Raw genomic sequence first — 23477 nt, forward strand, 5'->3', positions numbered from 1 at the left:
ACCGAGTCCTCACCAGTTATATTGCAGGGGATGGAAAGTGATTGCTTAGGGTAATAATCAATGATTCTTCCCTTTGTTTCCTTTTATGTGTGACATAACCGTGATGTTTGCTGGAAACGTGCGCTGCTCCTTATGTGAAAGCTCAGCAGAGAAGTTTCGACCTTTCTAATCTTGAAGTAGTCAAGTGTTCTCCTTTACCACAACAATAATGAGAGTGAGAGGTGAGTTGTTTTTTTTTCAGATTTATTTGATGTAATTTGCTGCAACATTCATGAAGGTTTTTCTCAAAATAAATCTGGTCTCAACACAGCGTTAGCTTGAAGGCAGGGAGGAAAAAACTAAGCAAGAAAACTTTGGACAGAACGGTAAACAGAAAAGCTAGCCAGTGACCAATCGGTTCAAAGTTTAACTGTAAACAAAACTGTAAAGTCACACAAATATTTCTCCCTTGATCCGATATGGTCACTTGCTCTTCTTGGTTATATCTGCTCTCAAATGTGAAGAAAAAAAAAATCATTTTCCCTGTGTGTGGCTTTCAGAGCACACTACAGTGCAAAAAGTTGTCAAGATAGTGCAGATTTTCAAATGTTTTCCTTGCTTAGTTTTAAACCATTGTTTTTCTTACTTATTGGATGTCAGTGCCGAAAGAAAATTTGCCTTGCTAACTGGCCTTTGTTTAAGGCCTGGCTTTCCTTCAGAAACTCCTAAATGTTGCTAAACTGAACAGAGGACAAAGTTGACAGTTTCAGTATTCACTAATTTCTGAGATATTCAGCTTTTGTTATGCTTAACCGTATTGTGTAGCACCATGAAAGGGTACAGATTTAGACAAAATTCAAAAGTTTCTGAAGGGAAAGTGGGACGGCTCTCCTTTTTAAAAGACTTTAATAGTATCTCCTGGAACTGGTAGATGACACAGAGGACTTGGTGATTGTGCCACCATAACCACCAGAGGTACCATAACCACCAGAGGTACCATAGCCACTGGAACTTCCAAATCCACCAGAGCTGGACAGTCCTGGAGAAAGCAGAAAACAAACAGGTGTTATCAGTTATCCTCTCTGTCTCTTCTTTTGGTTCATGTTCAATGTTTGATGTAGAAAATCAGAAACGTACCACCTCCAGAGGTCTGCTGCACGTGGATGGTGGCGTTGGAGCCACCGCTGGACAGTCTAATGGAGGAATAGTGGATGGTTAGTGCTTTGATATTAAGCTGGCAGCTGCACCCTTAAATCTGTACAAAAGTACATTTATCCCACCTTGTCTCCTCTCCTTCCAACAGTTTCCTGTAGGTGGCGATCTCAATGTCCAGGGCCAGCTTCACGTTCATGAGCTCCTGGTATTCGCGCACCTGGCGGGCCATGTCCTGCTTGGCTCTCTGCAGAGCATCCTCCAGGTCCTTGATGCGGAGCCTGGCATCCTTCACTGCCAGCTCACCGCGCTCCTCAGCCTCTGCAATCTGAGCCTCAAGGTTGGCCCTCTGTGGAAGGTCGCACATTATTTAAAAACTGCACATCTTTCCAATCAATGAGGCAGTGATGAGACGTTCGCGAAATATACCTGTCCCTTAATGGCCTCAATCTCGTTCTGAAGACGGGAAATCATGCGGTTCAGCTCAGCAATCTCAGCCTTGGTTGTGCGCAGGTCGTCTCCGTACTGCCCAGCAGAGCTCTGCATCTCCTCATACTTTTAAGAAAAATACAAGGTATTAAGAACACGATGATGTTTGGGAAAGATTTTTATAGATAATAATTGGCTTTGTTTTGTTCTTCTCACCTTCTGCTTGTACCAGCCTTCTGCCTCAGCCTTGCTACGGTTGGCAATGTCCTCATACTGAGCACGCACTTCAGCCACAATTGAGTCCATGTCGAGGTTACGGCTGTTGTCCATCTCCACGATGACAGAGGTGTCCTTGATCTGGCTCTGCAGCTCACGAAGCTCCTACACAACCAATTGTAGATGTAAAACAGTGACCTCGTTGCAGAGATTTTTCACAATGATTATGAAGTAATTTGGTTGAACTGAACACTGGAAACTGTACATACAGCCTCATAGATGGCCCTGAGGAAGTTGATCTCATCCTGAAGAGCATCAACCCTGGCTTCCAGCTCAACCTTGTTCATGTAGGCGGCATCGACGTCCTGGAAATTATGTACAAATAAGATGGGGTTATAACTGGCCAAAAAGTAAATCACACAATACATAAAAATAGTAAAGGGCCATCTGGATATTTTCTCACCTTCTTCAGGAGCACAAACTCGTTCTCAGCAGCTGCACGCTTGTTGATTTCATCCTCATACCTGTTGGAACGCCATGGCAACAGAGTTTAAACATCTTACAATAGTACAACATTATTGCCAGTATATGTCATAACTATGCCATATAAACACTGACTTCAGCTTGTAGTCCTCAACAAGGCCCTGCATGTTCTTCAGCTCTCCCTCCAGCTTGAGCTTCTCATTGCCCAGCCCGTCGAGCTGTCTGCGCAGGTTGGAAATGTAGGCCTCAAACATGCCATCGATGTTGGAGCGGGTGGTGGTCTGGTCCTGCAGGAGGCTCCACTTGGTCTCCAGCATCTTGTTCTGCTGCTCCAGGAAACGAACCTGTGGAGACACAAAACAGAGGGAAATGCTCAGTTGTTATTGTAAAAGCTTTTATCTTGTGTTCTGTAAATAAGGGTTAAATGGTTATTGTGGTTTGGCTGGTAGTTTGTCATTGTCTCTCATCTGATTTGTTTTTATGCTCCTTAGTATAATTTAAAAAAATTCCTTTAATTTTTAAAGAAGCAAAGGGTCGGTGCAAAAAAGGATTTGAAGGGTGTGTCCCTTCTGCTATCAGGTTTAAAGATGCCTCACCTTAGGTGACTGAGTATACACTATAGCTGCATATCTATCTGAACTGCCACACCCTAGTGACAACAATTGCAACACATGAAGGCATATCTTTGAGACCATAGTTTTCAAGCAGTTGTAACAGTAAAAGCATTTTAGTTATAGATAATCTTCAGATATTTTTTAACTTGATATAAAGCAGGATGTTCTGTCCAGATATTTCACACTCATGTGTATGGGCCTTAAGTATTTCACCTTTTGTATCTCTTGTTTGGCTATGACTCAGTCTGCTTGCTATGAAAGCCACAGTCTCTCAGTCATAAAAAAAAAAAACTAGGTGTGGCAGATAAACCAAGGAAGACAAAGCATTGCAGTATCACAAGCTGAAGTCATTGTTCTGTATTTCATCCTGTAACATTCAGAGAGTCTTACTGAAAACCATTAAATAGCTGCCATCAGTGCATGTTGTAGCATCTGAAACGAGTGAAGCTGACTCACAGCTGTCTACTTGACATTCACGTTCCCCATAACAACCAGGTGATAGGTGCAATGTGCAAATGGCAGACTTTGGACTCTGTGGGCATGGTGCAGATAGATTCCTATTCTCCCTACCAGTCTACCAAGTGAGGAAAGGGCGAGTCAGCGCAATGTAATCGCCACCCATGTTTAGACAGTGGGCAGTGAGGCCCCAATAGGCTCAGGCATGGCTGCAGGCCAACTGTTATTTGGGGTAGATTTTGGATGGAGTTGCCATAGTAAGGCAAGATCTGTCACAATAATTGACAGACTTACTGGCTAATCTTACCAGCTATAACCGACTGGTGAATACACCACAGAGATAAGACTCACAACCAATAAAAAGAACACATGTGTCCAGTGAGCAGTGCTCAACAGTTTCTTTAAATATCTAAAAGCACACTACTAACACTATGCTGGAAACTTACTACTTATTTTCATTCAACGTTTAGAAATGAAAAATGGGACAGTTCACCTGTCACAGGTGCTGTAAGCAAATGTAGCTGTGGTTGTATAAGATAATGAGGTCTGCAGTAAACCGCACATAAGACAGGAAGTCAGACAGAGCTCACAGGAACCAACCTTGTCAATGAAGGAGGCGAAGCGGTTGTTCAGGGTCTTGATCTGCTCCTTCTCCTGGTTGCGGACAGCCTGAATGTTGGGGTCGATTTCCAGGTTCAGAGGAGCCAGCAGGCTCTGGTTGACTTGGACAGCTGTGATTGGCATTGGGGCAGAGGACATGGAAGCAGAAGAAAAGCCAAGAGATCTTCCAGCTCCACCGTAACCGTAACCGTAACCAGCACCAGCACCAGCACCAGAACCAGAGCTGTAGCTTTGTCTTGTGCTGTAGGTGGTTGAGACCGGTGTGGCGTAGGACCTCCTGGTGGTGCCCGATGAGCTGGTGACTGACTGTGCCTTCCTCATCATCATGTTTGCAGCGATAGAGATTGTCAACTGGGTGAGCAGAAGAGAAGTGAAGATGTCTTCAAAAGGAGAGCCAAGTCCCTCTGAGTGTCTGACTGACGAATCTGTCTCCCTTTATAGCTCAACCAGGGGGGAGGATCTTCATCAGCCACTTCCAACCTGTCCTCTCACTATTGCAGTGAAGCCTCCCCTCCACCTCAGCCTACACGCCTCTGGCTCTGAATGACAGGAGTGGCCAGTCCTGTATAACAGGTAGGGAGGGATTGTCAGGAGATAAGCTGTGACACACCCTGCAAGAGAACAAGCTCAAGGGAAAGGAAAAACAAGGAAACCAGTGGAGCAGAAATGATAATCTATTTTAAAAGAAGCTGCCTATTTTAGTATTGCGTAAACTTTGGCAATAACAACATTTGAGAAGTATAAATATATAAACTAAAACTTACCGTCTAAGACTAGATGGAAAGTAGATTTCTGCACCAAATACACACATCACTAAAGTGTAAGCAGGACTCCCTCCCCCTCTACATGCAGCACTGCTGCATGTAGAGGGAAGGGGAAGTGGTGCTCTGCTTGCTGACACAACAAATGCCATCAGTGCATATAGTGTTGAATCTATTTAATAATATAGAGGCTAGATAAAGTAGTTTTCACCTTTTGGTTGGACGACTTGACATAATAATACCCAGGAATCTCAGATATTGAGACACTCCCACTCCTGCTTGCTTTAGGCATCGAAGATATGAGGATAGTGTAGAAATAAAAAATTCTCCAAATCGCTGCAGTCATCTGCGGCCAAGATACTAACATGTTTGGTGTCGCTTCGAACATTGTGATCTCAAAATCTGGGTAAATAAGTTACAAGGTAGGGAATGTGTTCTTGATAAACATTTAGACAGCTTGCTTTATTAACTTGCGTGGCGGCTAACTTCTACACGAATAGACAGGAATGTGGCGCTGAGATGTGTTCTATTTAACGCCGTGGAAGGAGCATAACAATCAGTCAATACTCTCGGCATATGAGACCTCTCATTAAGTTTTCATGGATGTCAAACAAGCGAGACACTTCGTGAACCTGTTCTTCTGTCGTTATCAGCTACTCATGACTATTGCTTCACTTTCTGGATGCCACTTCACTTATTGCTTTTGAACTAGTTAGTTTCAAAAGGCAGGTGCCGTCTGGGAGAACACACTCTCACTTTTAAAAATGAAATCCACAAGCAACAAAACACACTTTCAGCAAGGTACTTATCCGTAGTCAGTGTATTACCTGGAGTAGATGGCAGTTAGCTGCAATCGGCCACCTAAAACAAGGCCCACCTAAACAAAAGAAACCTATATCAGTTTCAGTGTACGCAGTATTTAAAATACTGTCATCGCTTTGCCTTGGTATCGGACAGCCTTTTTCCTATTTGGAACTTTTCTGTTTGTCCTAGATAAAAGTCACAATACTTGATCAAATACAACCACAGAAGTTGCAGCATGGTTATGCCAATCAGTTGCCAACATCACCAACAAAAACCGGAAAGAGCTAAACTGCTAACCCCAAATTAACTTACACTCACTTCAGACTTTTTTGTTACTGAACTACGTCTGCACAGTCTTTCATATTAACTGTCTGAGTCTAGGCATTTTTTGTCTTCTGCATGTACAGCCAATGTAAGAGAGCCAAGCATAGATTAAAACCAACAAAGAGCTAAACCAGTAGTATAAAGTATTATTAAATACTATCCAGCCAAATGCCTTAGGCAGCGTTATTTCATTAAATTCTTGTTAAAGAGAGAGAGAGAAAAAGAAGTCTTTAATGCTGCCAGAAAGTTACCACACAGGTATACAACCTTGTTCTGTTGTAAATAATATTGCACATGAATCAGTGCTGTTCGACTAGAGAGGTGGTTTAGTGGTTGCTTTCTTACTCGGAACACTTCACCACACCCACTTCTTTCGCGCTGAAGCCCACTGGTTTCATCCCTCTGCACCTTTGGTGTAGGTGAGGCCTGCATTCTTTTTCATTCTTCCCCAACTTTTCACATGCACATGCCTTTAATTTCTACCATGGTGTGGAACTTTGCCCTAAAGCTCAAAACTCTGCTGTCCAACAACTATTTGGAGAAAATTTATGTTCCTTAGTTTGAACAGTTTCCACTGAAGTCAACCCGTAGCCCTTTTTATTTATCCATAACCAGACATGCACGCAGATATCTCTTGCTCTTTTTCTCACGCTGCAATATTTTTCCAGCAATAGTCAATGGGCATACTTGAGTCATAAATCAGACCACACAATAGCAATGGCCAAGCAGGGTGAGGCACTGGCACCCGCAGCGAACAGTTGCATTATTGAGAAGTTCGATAAGCATGGATTAAGAGTGCTGCGATTTCAGTGGAGCGGCAAAGACAAGACAAAATCTTGTTGCTGATGAAACTGAGAGAAAGGATCAACACAGACCACTAATGTTATGAGCTTTGTCTGTGCTTGTTTGAAATGTCATCTGTGTCACGGCAGTCATAGTTTAAAGAACTTAAGCCTGGTCAAGTCTGTGTAATCTGGAGCCACTTTACATGGAAACCTCATGCCTCATAGATTGCTGTTAGAAGACCTACAGATGTTCATAAATCCTGACCAATAATTTAAAATGCGCCACTGCGTGTCAGTAGGTGGGGCAGGGTGGAGGTCAATAGTTCACACAGTGTGTAACAATGCTGCATCCATATGTTAATGTATTTGCACTAGTTCTTATGGGAATGTGAAATTGTCTAAAGTCGTGCAGCATTTTAGGCAAAAGCATGTAAGCAAAGAAAGATAGAATAGAATAAAAAAAATGTATCAAATAGGGGAGAAAACTACACTTTGTTACTCATAGCATAGTCACAGAGTTATACAGCATGGCCTCCTCTTTCTTTTTAAATACTGAAAGGTTTTTAGCTGGCTGAAACCCTAACCCTAACCCTGTTTTTATTGACATTTGTATTGATTCTTACAGTTTTTCTATTAACATACAGCGTAAGATCACTTGTTTTAGACCTGAATGATAACAAACTCTACTAAAGAAAACAAACTTACAGGAAGTCAATCAATGTATCAGCACCTCTGCTTGTAACTGACTTTCTCCACCTCTCCCTCTGCCTCTCAGCCCACCCTGCTTCCTCATACCTGCCTTGCATAATCCAAGTAACAAATCATACCACAACATGCTGTACCTTCAGTAGTTATTTTTTATGTGGACTCATGAACCATGTCATTACAGACTGGACAGCATGATCAAGTAGCAGAGTTCAGGTTATGGTCAAAACTACAGTAGGTGCCAAAGCGAAAATGCACCACAGTTGAAAAAATAAACAACATTTCAGAAAATACTATAAGATTCCTCAATTTCAAATGTCCAGTTAAACAAAACGTTCCAGGTAAAAAAGTCACTCTGTAGACTTTTCTTTTGTCCTCTGCATGTGTAAACTGGGTGTGGGCATTTTACAATGTCTGAGGTGTGGTTTGGAAAGCTATTGCTCTATACACTGAACACTTGAATGAGTAGCCGTGTAGAAAACTGGAAATATGAACACGGATTCATTAATGCAGAGAGGCACCATTTCAAATAAATGGCTGAGGAATGTCTGGCTTATTATTTGCCCTTATTTAGTGATTTAAAGTCGCTCATGTAATACTGTCTGTGTTACACCAGAGAACCAACCTGCTGGGTGGAGTTCAGATTGAGGAAGTCAAGTCAAAACACAGAGCTGCTAAAGCACTAAAGTGTCTGCTCATGTGACACTGACTGATACACATGTAGCTAATGTCACAGTTGAGTATAAGGCTGCACACATCTTTTATGATAGGCAAATAATGCAGCTGAGGGTTATATTTTAATATGTGGAGGCTTTAACAAACCCACAGACACACACACCTGTCACCATGCAGCTCTGGGTATCCTTCCACACCTGCTTCAAACACACTGTGTGACATCCACCTCTACTGACTGCAAATTACTGGAAAAAATAACCCAAGCTATAGGTTATTGTTGTGTTTACAGAATGCAGTGTGCCTGTTTGCCTGCACCAAAGTGAATCTGACCAAACAGAACAAAGCTGCGGTCGTGTTTCTCCGTATTTTTCTTGAAAAGTGAGGCACATGCTACTCCCTGCTATTTGAAAGGATGTGCATGTGGCAGTAAAACTTAAGAATGAGTTAAATTTCAAAGGCGATGTTACTTGAAACAATGAATTCCAATTGCAAAGTGCAAGTCTCTGTTTTTTTGTCACCTCTTGATGATTTACAGCCTGGCCTATGGCTGCAGAAACCTGTCGGATAACTCCAGGCCCCCCGTGCCTTGGGGCAGTTTACTTTTACTTCTTGTCTGTTTAAATGTATTTGTTTAGTTAAGATAATTAAAGAACAAAAAAGTGAAATGTCCAAATCCTTACTGTCCTGACTTCCTCTCGCAGTATGAAAATGGCCTCAGTGTGAATTCTATAGTAATGAATAATCAGAAACTTCCTATCATTATAAGAAAACTGTAATTCTTAGTTAGACTGGCGACTGTAGTGCTTGAGTGAAGAGAACATTTTACTGGACCAATGTCATAAAGTAATCTTATATCCTTACATACTCACATGTGCGTTATATTCTTTATTCTTCTTGTAAGAGAATTTTCTAAGGACGGCTGTTTCTCTGTTTCACACACACTTTATATCAGACTCACATCTGAAAGTGGATCAAGTTTCATCATGGGTGCCAGCTCCTTTGTTTAGTCCTACAGCCTGCTTTTCTATGGCATGGAGTCGCACACATTGTCTGTCGTGAGCTATGCTTTGAAGCACAGAAAGCTACTCTGTTCAGTGGAGCTTCATTTCAGCGATGTGCCGAAATGCCAGGAGGTAAATAAAAAGTCGAGATCACTACTAGAGTAAAATCACACTCCAAAAGAGAAAACCAAAATCTTTAGATGCATAGACACACCCCTTCGTGCTTGTTTTGGCCTTCTCATATGGCTGTGGGTGTGTCCATTACCAAGGAATAATGTCACCTTGAGTTTTAATCTGGTTCTCAAAAATTTCACCACCTGAAAAAAGGAACACACCCTTACAACACAGCAAGCCATGCATGGAAATGTCTTGGGGAGGCCAAGTGAAGAGAATGTGGTAGCCCTGCAATGAATGACGCTAGCTTACCCAACAATTAGTATGTGATGAAAACTAGAGACTGACAAACTCAGTTACATTGCAGAGTCGCCACTAGAAGCTCTTTTCACAAGCTGGAACAGTTTGTTGGCATGTTAACACATTTTCAAACACATCTACAGTGTTTGGTAAACCATCAGTGGGAGATATTACTTTATAGTTCTGGACTTTAACATTGTCCTTGTGATCCACGCACACACACAAAGACGCACACACGCACACACAATAGTAGTCAGGCATGGGAACGTTGGCGTAAATTGCAGTCTGACTTAGTGACTCACTCTTTGTCAGACAGGGAAGATCATGAAAGTTGTCTAGACAAAAAACAACCTAGCAACCAAGTTGTCGGCTTGTTTGGGTGGGCCTTTGAAAGCACCTGTTTTTGCATGATGTCATATACAGTATTTGTGTTGTTCACTGATTTCCTGGTTTTGTGTTGTGCGTTTCAATCGTTGAACCACATTGATCATCACTGATTTTGTCTGTGGGAATGAAGTTTGAACAAATATACTAGTGTGGAGACTGCGTGTGTTGGGGGAGTGACAGATGTGCACGTTTCTGAATGGACTGGTAACAGCCAGGTCGAAGCTTATGTTTGCCAACTATTTCTTCTATATATTACCTAAGCATCAGAATGTTAGCATTGTCACGTTGACTGTTACTCGCAAACCTGCTAACATGGCTGCAAGCTCTTTATGTTGTGTATAGATCGACTATGAAAGTACCAACCAGACCAGTAATGGACGTTGTATAAAAATGCACATACCATCCGTGACGATTCTGGAAGAAAGACGCTTTGAAGCTTGGTGTGGTGGATCTCGTCATTGCGATCTTGGCATTGGCTGACTCCACTTAATTATCTCCTAATACGAAAATTGGCAAAGAGGTGGGGCGTGAATGAAACAGAGGCAGGCGGGTGATGCAGAGGCAGACACCTAGCGACCAGTCATGGCACCCACCCATCACTCAAAGTACCCACGCATTTAATTATGTGTAATTTTAAGCTTTTATGCTATTTAAAAGTGAAAGTTTCATATAACCCCTGTACAGTCTTCATGAATGGGGGTATTAGCTATGGAGACCAAAACTGTATTTGTACCAGGCTCTATCATGTTTATTTAACGTCTTTGATGGCTCACATGTTTTTTCAGCCAGCCTCTAGTGGCCATTTTAGGAACTGCAGTTTCTGACACTCCTGCGCTGGCTTCATTTTTTAGCTCCATAGCTTGCTGTCAGGTCTAGCTACACAATGTCAGAGGATGAGTTCTGTGGAAAACACATCGTTGTTTACCAAAAAATAGGACCGCTCACAACACCAAACAGGAAAAAAAGTAGTGTGTTGGTCGATCACATCACTGTACAGTATGCTCCACACTTTGCATCGAGAATTTACTATTCCCACAGTTTACATCTGGTGCAGCTTTGAGTAAGATATTGCACTTTAATACTGGACTTAATGGACCATAGTTCTTTCTTTCTTCTTTTTTTTTGACAGTACCTTAACCAACGGCTGTTTTAAAATTTAATTTACGCAAATGTAGCCAATATTGTATATATATTGTAGCTCACATCTTTACATTCTTCCTCACATTGGACAGTGCATGGGCTGCAGTGCTGGGCAGTGAACTTGTCTTAACAGGTTTATCTGTTCTGCCCGCAGTGAACACATTCCTTGGACACCAACCACCGAATCAGTCAGAGGTTTAGCACTATCCTGGCCTGACAGTGACTCAGTACAGCAAGCTATATGGGTCATGTGCTGATCTCAGCCTACTCACTTATACGATCGCGTATTTCATTACATCAGCTGATTTTTTTATTGGCCCCTTACATCCACTGAAACGTCCTGAATCTGTCAGATCTACTCATGCAGGGCGTAGCTGCTTGGTAGCTGCTCAGTCAACACAGTCCTTGGTTAAGAAACTCCTAAAGGGAGTGAAACCCGTTTGATGTTGCAACTGGGTTTCCCATTCATAAGGTCTCAGAGTGTTGATGGGATGATTTGTGGTTGCTTATATTAGAATCACAATGGTGCGAATTTGTACTCATCCACACCACAGGGTGTGAGTGGTGAATGTACATTGAGTATGCTTTGTTTTTTTTTTCATTCTCAAGCAGCATTTTGAGGGTTAAGAAGGGGAATCTGATGAGCAGACGGATTGTCCTACATCAAGAGTGTATCATTAAATAACTAACTCATCAGTGTGTTTATCTTATCGGCATTCTTTTCCCACAGTTCACTCTGACTGATGTGTAGCCATCTCCTGTTGTTGTTGCTGCAGTGCCTAGCAACCGCTGTCTTGTCATTGCATACCTCCATGAGCCCATTTTTGTGGTTTGTATAGTGTGTGTGTGTGTGTGTGTGTGGGTGTGTGTGTGTGTGTGTGTGTGTGTGTGTGTGTGTGTGTGTATACAGTGGAAAAAGTGAAAACATGTGAGAAGAGGTAACGGCGGTTCATCTGGCCCGAACGATACAGTAAAAGCAATGGGCAGCTGCAACATATGAAAGCTGAATGCCTGCCAGAACCTGCATAGATACATGTTTGAACAGGTGAAAGAAAAGTGAGAATGTGTCATCAAAACCGCCCCACCTTTTAAGGCTCAAACGCAGGGAACGCCACTTTTCATAGTAGGAAATTATTAACTTGTGCTCATAAACCACACTATGCCAACAGGATGCCAGAGGTTCGCTGCTTATCAGTGCTCTAGTCACCATAGCAATAGATAGACTGCCTACACTAACATAATGTTGAGACTATGCTAAGAGCCACGTTACATAAAACTGGTACGAAGCAATGACACAGTTATTTGAGGTTAAGTTAGAGTACACTGATAGACAGAGAATATATTTTAATGCTCTTTTAAAAACATGTTGCCTGCCTACCTTAAAGCTCTTCCCCAAATAACAATGAACTGTCATAACATGAACACTGACTGACATTTGAGTCGAACGTGGATTTGTTAAAGTCAGTGAGGACAGACCTTAAGCTCCATGGAAAAAAGTTAAAACAAACAGATAAAACAAACCCCGCACTCCTTCCCTTTAAGAGGAATTCACTTCTCAGGAAAGAAATCGGTCTGCAAAATATCAAATATGTACCATTTTTAAGTGTTTTATCCTCAGTGGACGGAACAGAAGTGTCAAAAATAAATTCTGAAGAAGTCATCATAACACTGAAAATCTCTTACGGAAAAACCCGGTTCGAGTGTTTTCTTAACATTCAAACATTTTACAACAGCAGGAGAATTTATTTTGACACACCCATGCATTCTTTCTGAGTGAAAGTTATGTATGAGAGACAGAGATAAGTTCGAGTGAGCGTGCACACCCATAAACGTTTCTATCTGAGCTGGATATCAGCGATTAAGGTCGCAGGACAGAAACGGATCACAAACAGAAACAAACCTCTGCCCACGTGTTCTGTTGGTAATGATCAGTGACCATGAGTTTTGATGGTGACTGATCCGCATTAGGCCGGGTTATTAAAGCCACAGTTTTGCTTTTCTAAGCACAGATTTTCATTGAAAGGTGTTTTTTTGTTCAAATGAAACTTAACTGCACGGTGCATAGGACGCATTGACTGAGGAGAAGCATTTAAAGAGCAACACAACAAAAGCAAAACAACATTTTGAGATAAAGTGTATAGTGTATGTGAGAAACAATTGATCTTTTGCCGTGGAACAAAAGCTCTACTGTTTCTTATTAGCTGCTTCTTAAAGTTGTGCTGTTATTGCCTGCATATCGAATGTCTTACTCTGGAAACGTCTACTGGAGGCATCTACCATCAAATCTACACACCCTGTCCTACTCAGACATACCCCTCTGGGCAGGGCAACTCTGTTCTGTCAGATCATAACTTAGATACGTGCAGAGGCTGGACCTTATGCCCTGCAGTGACTGAACGACTTGTCAATCAGTGTTAGTGGAAAATTATGGATGTTGTTAAGCCAGCTAGTTTCTCTTGACAGGTCAGAGAGTAAACACGAAATGCTTTGAATGGTTAGGGTGGGTGCAACACTGGAGTTGTGAAAAAAAAAAAAAAAAAACGCTGTTACGTTTATACCTTTTGGGCCTTCAATTGTTAAAGCCACTTTTGCTTAACCATCAAGTTCATCAATGAATTTTCATGGTCCTATACTTCCTCTCAACCTATAACGATAAAATGCAAAGTATTTTGTTATCAATATAATCATTTATGAGGCTTAGAAGGTTTTATGACTTTGTATTTATTGCTGAGATTGTTGTGAGTAGTGGTGTTTTACTGGCTTGCAATATATTTCAACAGGTTTCCAATATTTTCTTGGGTGTAAATGGGGTTGGCAAAGGCTCATTCTTGATTTGCTGGCTCAACCGCACAACATTTAAAATACAATAGGAAAGTGCCTTTATGAATGGATAACAGCTGCTGTTGTATGCTTTGGTTCCAACAAAAGAAAAGGGGCGCACCTCTGGTAGGCATCCAGAAATTTAAATACCTTCCTTTTTGCTAATTTTTGATCCTCCATCTCTCCCTTGCCTCCACCCCAGGCTTGCAGAGGAATTCAGACCTGCTGTTCAAGTTGTGTAACAGGCTTGCTTCTTTTCTTTCAGAACATAAAAACACTTGTAAATCTTACACCTATTTAAGTCAGGTCTTGTACAGACACATTCTGAATGAGACAAATTAGGTGTATTGCCTCTGGTGTAGTTTTAATGTACTATTAAATCTGACAGTTTACATGATTAAGCTATAAAAAAAACTTGGAGAGTCATCGTGTTATAACTTGATCACCACTGGAGGATATATTTAATACTTGTTGTGTTGCTGTCGTGCGCATTAAGCTGGCTAAGTAAATCAACCGATGCCAAAGTTTGTGTTGGACATTTGAATCTAATTCTAATTCTGTTCTCTTTAAAGCCCTCTTAGTGTCGGGATACGGTCTGAAGATAACGGAGTGCACTTTTATGACACTTTCTCTCATTCAGGTGTAACCGTGTTAAATCTCCTAACTTACAGTGGTACACAAAGGCACACTGCATAGATTACATAACCTAAAGTTAAAACTGGTGACAGCACAACATACTATTAACCCCCGGGTTACTGTGAAGAATGGGACTATACGCTGCACATCAATCAATTACAGAAATGACGTTTTTTCATTTTTCAGTTATGTGCTTGTGTCTCTGCCAGGTTTTCTCCACAGATGCGTATCTGGAAATGGAACTGCATTCAAACGTGTCAGCCTCACTTTAACAAAGTGGCCTGTAACCCTGCCAGTCCTTCATGTTCCGACAAGAACTGAGTGCAGTAATAAATCAGTACTGCGGCGTTTTGTAGGCTACATGATCATAATTCAGTGTGCCATTTACAGACTAATAGTAATGCCCCTGGGGCAGATCACACAGTCTTTTGTGAATGAATGAGTGATGCAGTATTTCAATGAAAATACAAGTAACTGAATTTTATCAATGACCTGAGTTTCTGGATCCAGCAGATCCAGATCAGTACTTAGGGTGAGCAGCAGACTTACTTGTAGAACCAACCAGCTGCTGCTGCAGGATATTCTAGATATGCTTGTTTTCGACCAGTCTGTGTTGCAGTGGGTGTCAGTGCAGATTCCTGTGCAGAGCAAATAACTGATTATCTCCTACAGGGTAAAAACAGGTGCTCTGAAAGTAACATTTATACACCCCAACAAGGCACTCTGACTTGTTTTGATGATAATAATGTCATAAGATGCTGGGGACACTTACATGCATTACATACAAGCATGTCTTTGTATCTGTTAAATATAAGGTTAACTAGCCTAGCTTAGCACTCTGAGAAGTTGCCAGGCAACCAGATGACGCTCTTGGAAGTTAAGACGCGTATGAGTGGTATCTATCTTCCTATGCATCTCTCTGCCAGAGAGCAAATAGATATGTTTCCCAACTAAATTTGTGTAATTTTACCATAGCTAAAAATTCCATGCAAATTCTTGTAATGCAGTCTTTTTGACCTCCAATCTGAATTTACTTAGTAAATTCACATGAGTCTAATGCAAATACTTTGACTACTTCCTCCAGTAAAACAGAGTCAGTCAGAGACCGTGTGTAGTCTGTGGATACTCTAAAAACCCGACAAGTCTGGGTTTTCAGCTATTTCTATAAAGTCACATCGCTATTACTGAACATATTTGTGTCTATAGACTGTATGTGCTTCTTATGCAACCAATCAGTCTTTCAAACCTGGACGTCTGTCCCAGCGTATCCAAGCAGTACATTGCAAACAATGATCAAAGTGTGAGATTGTGGTAATTGTGAAGTATTCTCGTCTTCGGCTTCACAAGACGTTGTGTGGCCTTGGGTGGGGCCCCAGCACTCATAATTCGTGTTCAAACCTGTTTGTCAGTGGTCTCAAAAGACCTCCTAAGTTAATGTTGGCTGTAGGAGAAAAACATTAAATTTCTCTGATAAATTACATGTTACTCCAGTGCACTCAGATTCTTAAGGACGTCATCTTTTGCATGAATTATCAGGCTGAATTTCTATCTCCTTTTGAATGAGGCAGTGTTTTGGATTGGTTTTATTTTCTGTGTTCTTTTCATGAACTTTAAACACACACCTTTTAACTGAAAAGGACTAATGAAGTAGGACTATGACATTTGGCATTTTACTGGAATGCATGACCTTCAGTTCTTTTTGAGAAAGAGAAACACCTGAATCTGTTTACATGGAGCGAGGCAGGCTGGGTCTTGTCAGGTGTTCCAGAGAAAAGGTTGATTGTGTGGCTCAAGCAGCCGTTACCTCTGGTTAAAAACTAAACTTGATAGTGTGTTTTAGTGATCGTCTCGGCTGACAGACCTCAAAATCAGGCTGGATATTCACAGTCATTATATCTTCAAATGTTATCATCATCATCAAAATACAACAAAGCACCATGTACATTTCTGTTTAAAGAAAATTTATTGCTGTCCAAACAGGACTCCAGGTGTTGCCGAAAGTGTAATTTCTAAGTACAAGTCATGAAGGCATCAGGTTGTGAATGCGTTTCATTACACAGTTACTGCTTAAGAACAGCAAGTTTATCATGATGGGTTCAGAATGGCAATAGTTTGTTCCTGCCTAATGACTCAGGTCAATATCACAGTGTTTGTCAAATCGAGAGAAGGCGCAGCAAGAGAAATCACATACATCAGTGCCATCTGCTGGCTAGAAGAGTGTGGTGCATGCAGAGACTCATGCTGCTGTTTATAGTTACTTTTCAGACACTCATCCACTTGTACCCCTCCGTTAAATAGATTTAAAGGCAACTGGTTTTATTTGGCGACCAAATCATTAAAGAAGTGGATAATGCGCTTATTTTTTTAATCTCTACAATCAACATCATTTAACCATCACTCTTCAGCCACGGCTATAGCCTCCACCTGCTCCTGCTCCTTCTCCTCCACAGCAGCTGGCTCCTCACTTGCTACCTGCTGCTCTTCCTCCGTGGTCTTGATCACCACAGTTTCGGTCTTGGTGACCGTTGTGCTCTTCACTGCTGCACCCTCGACAGGGCCGCTCTTTTCCCCGTATCCATCAAAAGTGCAGGCGATTAAGGTTGGCGTCGGAGATCTCTCCAGCCTGTAGAGGTTGAAGTTCGTTGCTGCACATTCGGAGGAAGCAGGAAATAATTAACATGGACATACAGTAGTAAGTCAAAAAGCTGTATTCCAACAGGATCAGTTAGTAAAAGTGAGTCATAGCAGTGACAACATTAAAGGAATACTCCGGAATTTTGGACATAGGGCCTCATTTACAACTGAGCCGGTGTGATATAGGTCGGTGGAGACCGTTTTCAGCACATTTGATCCATTCCTTATATTTGCACAAATCACTGTTGCTAAACTGGTGTTGAGCTAGCGTGCGTCAACGGTAACATCCAGCCTGTCACTAAAAACAGCTATAACTGCTCCGCAGAACACCCGAGACAAATGTATTATAACGTCGGGCTATCGATGTACATGTCAGTGTTGGTAGAATCATTTTAGAAATTAAACCAACCTTGCATGGCATTGGAATAGCTTACACTTTGTTCCCTGTTGTTGCTTAGGCTACGGCAGCGGCGGACTGATATTATCTCCGGGCTAGTGAGGCTACAGAGGAAGACAGTTCCGGTTTCGCTGACAATCACGCGAGATTATTTAGCTGCTGTCAGTCCTCCTAGGCTAGTGGGAAGGAATCGGGATAACAGGAGACTATGGCCACTGCTAGCTATGCTGAGATTTCGGAGTTTGAGGACGATGAAGATGAGGTTGTTTTATCAAATCAGCCGTACCAGTTTGAGCCAGAGTTGGTTTTCGTTTTGACGCACTACTACTAACACGCAAAGTAAAATTCCGCTGCTGCTGGGAAACTAGTCCCTCAAAATGTTTTATCATTGAAAATGCAAGGTTGGTTTAATTTCTAAAATGATTCTACCAACACTGACATGTACATCGATAGTCCGACGTTATAATACATTTGTCTCGGGTGTTCTGCGGAGCAGTTATAGCTGTTTTTAGTGACAGGCTGGATGTTACCGTTGACGCACGCTAGCTCAACACCAGTTTAGCAACAGTGATTTGTGCAAATATAAGGAATGGATCAAATGTGCTGAAAACGGTCTCCACCGACCTATATCACACCGGCTCAGTTGTAAATGAGGCCCTATGTCCAAAATTCCGGAGTATTCCTTTAAATAGTAAGTTTGTGGTAGAAAATCCAGCTTTATTATCACCAGTAAGTGACTTCATTTGTTGAAAAGATTGTTTGAAGCAGTGTTTGTTCTATTTTTAATTTTCCTTTTTTACATATGCAATTTTAATAATGGGAGCGCAAAGAGTGGTCATCAAATTTCAGAACCAGACTTTTGTTTCTAACAGCTGAGAAAAGATAATGCTTTCATTATCTGTGAATGCTAATGTCAGCTGGTAACTAATAGAGTAATCTTTCACTGTAGTTAGCCTCACTGTATGTCAAATGCGTGATGGTGCACAGGTTTTCACTATAATTTGGCAAAAACAATGAGACCCTTTACAAACTTACATGTCTGTTGAGTCACATTGGTTTTGATTCCAGTCTCTAACCTGTAAATACACAAAAAGACAAGATCAAGCAAAAGATTAGGAGATGATTGAAATGATATCGGATGCAGTTGCCATTGCTGTCACAGATAGGCGCACACGTGCCTTGAAATAAATAACTTACCGGAGCTCCTCTCCTTCTAGCAGTTTCCTGTAAGTAGCAATCTCAATATCCAGAGCCAGCTTCACATTCATCAGTTCCTGGTACTGGCGCACTTGCAGTGCCATGTCCTGCTTTGCTCTCTGAAGAGCTTCCTCCAGGTCTCTGATGCGGAGTTTAGCATCCTTCACCGCCAGCTCGCCACGCTCCTCAGCCTCAGTGATTTGAGATTCCAGACTGTTTCTCTAATAGTGGAGGAAGGCAAGCAGAGTAAGGTGTTGTACAGAATGTCTTTAGAAGGTGTATGCAATTTGTATGCAAAGTGTTAAGAAGTAACAACAAAACACATCCTGTAATAACTAAAGATTTAAAGTCCTCACCTGTGCCTTAACCATGTCAATTTCAGACTGCAGCCTCATTATCCTGCGGTTCATGTCAGCAATTTCAGCCTTGGTTGACTTCAGGTCATCACCGTATCTACCGGCTGACTGCTGCATATCTGCATACTGACACAAACAGAGGCATGCCATACTTATAATTCAGAAAACACAAAGTCCAGATAGGTTTAATTTGACATCTGCATCACAAAAGCACATAAATTGCAACATACAGCAAGTGTCCAATCACCAGATTTACTGTGCTTTGTGTAATGAAATAGTAATGAATGGAAGGTAAGGTACGGTGAAGGGAGTTGAGACAGGAGGAGACAAAAGTGATCAACATAGAAAAGAATCCATATGGATTTTTATTTCAAACAGTATAAAATATGGTCCCACCTTGGTCTGGTACCATGACTCAGCCTCTGCTCTGCTCTTGTTGGCAATGTCCTCATACTGGGCACGCACTTCAGCGACAATGGCATCCATGTCAAGGTTGCGGCTGTTGTCCATCTCCACAACAACAGATGTGTCCTTGATCTGGCTCTGCAGCTCTTGGATTTCCTACACAGGATAAAAAAAAATTATCAGAGGAAAAAATGGACAAGGAGAAACATTTATTTTAGACTCTCTGCATGAACATTGTCCATTATCGCGGTAAGTAAACCAGATTATTACTGCATCATAGAGCTGCCTCAGGAACTCGATCTCATCAGAGAGCCCGTCCACTCTGGCCTCCAGCTCCACTTTGTTCATGTAGGCTGCATCTGTGTCCTTGGTTGGAAAAGATAACATTGAGAGCATTCATTGTTGACGGTGGACTTGACCCTAAGGTAAATACAGGCCTTTGTGTGGGCTCATTGTGCACGGATGTTAATTATAGTTTCAAGATTAAGCATTTGCAAGAAAGGCTGCACAGACCTTCTTCATGAGGACAAAGGTGTTCTCACACTCATTGCGTTTGTTGATCTCGTCCTCATACCTGGAAAGAAAAAGAAGAGAGTTTGAAGTTTGCATAATGACGATGAAATTCACCTTCTGAACCCTCCATCACTCTCCATCTTTGAATGTAACACTAAATAGTATATAAAGGTGTAGAGTATGAGACGTCACGGGAAACGCTATGGATAATGCATGATAAGACGTACATTATCAAAAACTAATGGATGACGGGAAGGCTGGACGGGGTGGTGAAGACACTTAGATGTGCTTAACGTGTGGTTTGTGTGGTTACCCACTTTAAATAAAGGCTGAGTCAGCACATTAACTGACAGACAGTTTCACTGGAACTACTTAGTATCAGGAATTAATGGACACCTTGCATCCAATCAGGATCAAGAATTTAAAGAGACCTAGTGTACATTTCCCTGACGATTAAAGACACGCCCACTTAAGTGAGGAAAAAATGCTGTTTCAAAATGAATAGCTTCATAAGGTGTTGCAGTAATCTGTTTCAATATTGATTTCCACCTGTCTGTCTGTAAAATTAGAATGCTAATTCAAATCTTTACAACAGCTTCACAATCGCCCAATCAGCCATAACATTATGACCACCTTCTTAATATTGTGTACGTCTCCTTTGTGCCTCCAAAACAGTTGTGACTCATCAGAGAATGAACATGGGTCTTCTGAGGGTGTCCTGTGGTGTCTGGCAACAGAATGTTGTTAGTGGGGGCCTTTGAGGGGAGGGGCCTTTGTGGATCATCCCACAGATACTTGATCAGTTTGGGATCTTGTGAATTTGGAGGCCAGGTCAACACCATCAAGGAGTGTCATTGCTATGGGGTGGAGGTGCCTGGTCTGGTCTAGGTGGGTGCTACATGTCTAAGTAACATCCACATGAATGCCAGGTCCAAAAGCTTCCCAGCAGAACACTGGATTGTCACAAGATGGTCAATGTTATTTACTTCTCCTCAGTGGTCATAATGTTGTGGCTGATCAGTGTATACTTAAAGTTCTGTAACTGCTTATTCCAACACTTCCCTGGATGTATGAAGTGCTTACAGCCACTCAAATATTTAAACTCAACTTGTTCTTATAACACATGTAAATGAAACTTTGGGTTACAGGCTAAAGGTTAAAAAAAAAAAAAAAAAAGTTCCATGTGTTTAGAGTAACCTGTTGTGAAAATACTGACAGGTGCGTTAGAATTTGAGAAACGTGCTCCACTCACTTGGCTTTAAAGTCCTCAACCAGGCCAGTCATGTGCTGCAGGTCCGATTCCATTTTGACTTTTTCATGGCCCAAGTTGTCCAGCTGCTTGCGCAGATTAGCAATGTAGGCTTCAAACATGGCGTCAGTGTTGGAGCGAGTTGTTGTCTGTTCCTGCAGAAGTTTCCACTTGGTCTCAAGCATTTTGTTTTGCTGTTCGAGGAAGCGTACCTGGAGACCGAGAAGATGAAGAGAAGCAGAGGGAAATGAACTGCCTTTGCTTTATGTGGAAAAGATTGATAACCAACTTCTTGATTTCCAGTTGTAAACACATTTCTGTAATGTATGGAGAGGAGGACATTGAGATATGTGGTGGGTAGAGGAATAATGCATGTAAAAAGCACGTGGTAGTGACTCAAAACGGATGAATGGGCTTTATTCGGTTGTGGACTACAAAAAACATGAACATCAGCTGAAAGCAAAATGACTAATTGAACGTTCCTCACCTCCTGCGAACTCTAAATGTCACATCAATTACTCATCTCTCAAGTATAAGCCACCGTGCCCCATTTCAACACAATGTGGCACTGTTTCCCAATTGTGACACACCTCGCTCCTTTACAACGTTTCCATTCTTTGTTCCAACCGTGCTGACCCTGGGTGGAGTCCCGTCAACACTCAGCAAACAGGACAAGAAAACACACGGCTTTGTGTATGTGTGTCTCATGTCATGATGGTATGTAGGAGAGGGTTTTTGGATCTGAAGAATGTGTCTCTGATTGATTTTCAAGTTAAATATCTTACGTTACTCCTTTGCGCCTCCCTAAACTGTGGAACCTATTAATAAGTTACTGTGACAGATCAATAAAGATCAGTCAGGTCAAACCTGCTGGCTGAAAAGATGTCTCACTAATATTTCCATTGATTGAATTGTTTAACTATAATTTATACAACGAGCTCAGATGACTGGTATTTTCTACCACTAATCCACTCATTATTTATAAAACATGTCAAATGCAATTCTTTTTTCCCAGACCACTCCCACTTTTTTTCCGTTTGTGTTTGCATTCTGGCAACTTTGAAAATAACCTTACACTGCTAAATTTTGCAAGATTGTGCTCACATGGTGGATGCACCCCTTTGAGCAAAATTGTTCTTTCCCTATATCCCAATGTTATATGATCTCTGTATCCACGCTGTTCCTCTTACCTGAGCTCTCTGTTCTCACCAGGGAGTAAAAACATTTGCAGAAGCTGGATGATATGTTGTTGTTTACATGGTTTTCATCGTGAAGTCCGACCTTGCAGCACACTGATTTCCTTTGTAGCCCCAGGGCTCTTTTTCTACTCTGTGAGGAATTTAGTTTTATCCCAACAGGTATGTCAGCAGAGCTCAAACACAGTTGGTCCAGGTTTGTGTGCTAAGCTGCAGCATAATTTCCTTGCTGGGACAGCTAAACTCATTTTTATCATGTATCATTTTCAAAGTGAGTGGACTGACCTTGTCAATGAAGGAAGCAAAGCGGTTGTTGAGGGTCTTGATCTGCTCTTTCTCCTGGATGCGGACCGCCTGGATGGTGGGGTCAATCTCCAGGTTCAAGGGAGCCAGTAGGCTCTTGTTCACAGTCACTGCTGTGATGGGGGCCACAATTTCACATCCTACACCTCCACCATAGCCTACATAGCCAAAATCTGCTCCACCTCCTCTTTGTCCAGATCCCCCCGCAACAAACCCACCGACCACCTTAAACCCCCCAGCACCAACAGCAGCACCACTGCTGCCCACTCCTCCGTAGGAGCTGCGGACGGCGTAGCTCTGCCTGCCACTCCCCGCACCATAGCCTCCATAGCCAGAGAACGAGCGGCTGCTGAAGCCCTGGGATGGACCCCTGGAGGATGACGAAGTGGAGTAGGTGCTGGTCTTCACGGCTCTGACAGACATGGTCACAGGAGGAGTCTGTAGCACTGAGGTGGTGTGAGAGGAGAGACTCTGCTGAGAGAAGGAGAGTCAGGCAGATGGACCCTCCCTGGTGCTCAGTGCTATTTATCCGAGCAGGGGAGGGACCCTGCAGGGGTGTGATTGGCTGGTGTCCTCAGTAGGGGAGTAAAGGATGAAGGGGGGGAGAGAGCAACAGGGGGAGAGATGAGGGAATGTCAGGGAAGAAAAATGCGTCATGTTACACATTAAAAGCACAAGAATTACATAATAACTGTGTGCTAGTTAGAAACACTGGAAAAAAATCACCCGCCTCCAGGCAATTGTAAACTTACTTTTTCCTTACCTCATAGTTACAAATACTCTCTACCACTTTTGTGCCTCGTGTACTTAGAAAGTGCTTTAAAT

General features: G+C 42.0%; 2 protein-coding genes across 2 annotated transcripts; both read right to left on the reverse strand.

The window, feature by feature from the left end:
- Nucleotides 1-214: 214 nt before the first annotated feature.
- LOC311487285 (keratin, type II cytoskeletal 8-like) lies at nucleotides 215-4372 on the reverse strand. The gene is made up of 9 exons (XM_084543503.1): nucleotides 3930-4372; nucleotides 2395-2603; nucleotides 2240-2300; nucleotides 2046-2141; nucleotides 1777-1941; nucleotides 1561-1686; nucleotides 1260-1480; nucleotides 1117-1172; nucleotides 215-1018 (listed from the first exon to the last, which is right to left on the reverse strand). Exons 1-9 carry the CDS (start codon nucleotides 4275-4277, stop codon nucleotides 885-887), a joined length of 1416 nt encoding a protein of 471 aa, XP_084399629.1. The 5' UTR covers nucleotides 4278-4372; the 3' UTR covers nucleotides 215-884.
- An 11974-nt stretch (nucleotides 4373-16346) lies between these two features.
- On the reverse strand, nucleotides 16347-23180 carry LOC311487283 (keratin, type II cytoskeletal 8-like). Its single transcript, XM_084543500.1, has 9 exons — nucleotides 22635-23180; nucleotides 21157-21365; nucleotides 19905-19965; nucleotides 19662-19757; nucleotides 19383-19547; nucleotides 18987-19112; nucleotides 18631-18851; nucleotides 18469-18509; nucleotides 16347-17047 (listed from the first exon to the last, which is right to left on the reverse strand). Exons 1-9 carry the CDS (start codon nucleotides 23073-23075, stop codon nucleotides 16797-16799), a joined length of 1611 nt encoding a protein of 536 aa, XP_084399626.1. The 5' UTR covers nucleotides 23076-23180; the 3' UTR covers nucleotides 16347-16796.
- Nucleotides 23181-23477: the final 297 nt, after the last annotated feature.

The sequence above is a fragment of the Chelon labrosus genome (assembly GCF_963514085.1).
Source record: "Chelon labrosus genome assembly, chromosome: 4".
Classification (NCBI taxonomy): Eukaryota; Metazoa; Chordata; class Actinopteri; order Mugiliformes; family Mugilidae; genus Chelon; species Chelon labrosus.

Bases quoted from the DNA above. Each gene is read 5' to 3' on its own strand.
- LOC311487285 (XM_084543503.1), bottom strand. From the start codon at position 4,277: ATGATGATGAGGAAGGCACAGTCAGTCACCAGCTCATCGGGCACCACC. The intron at 2,604-3,929 runs GTTGGTTCCTGT...GTGTCTCCACAG, and splicing joins TCGCCTCCTTCATTGACAAG to GTTCGTTTCCTGGAGCAGCA. The intron at 1,019-1,116 runs GTACGTTTCTGA...TGCTTTCTCCAG, and splicing joins GCAGCAGACCTCTGGAGGTG to GACTGTCCAGCTCTGGTGGA.
- LOC311487283 (XM_084543500.1), bottom strand. From the start codon at position 23,075: ATGTCTGTCAGAGCCGTGAAGACCAGCACCTACTCCACTTCGTCATCC. The intron at 19,113-19,382 runs GTGGGACCATAT...TGTTTGTGTCAG, and splicing joins AGTCATGGTACCAGACCAAG to TATGCAGATATGCAGCAGTC. The intron at 18,852-18,986 runs GTGAGGACTTTA...CTCCACTATTAG, and splicing joins TTGACATGGTTAAGGCACAG to AGAAACAGTCTGGAATCTCA.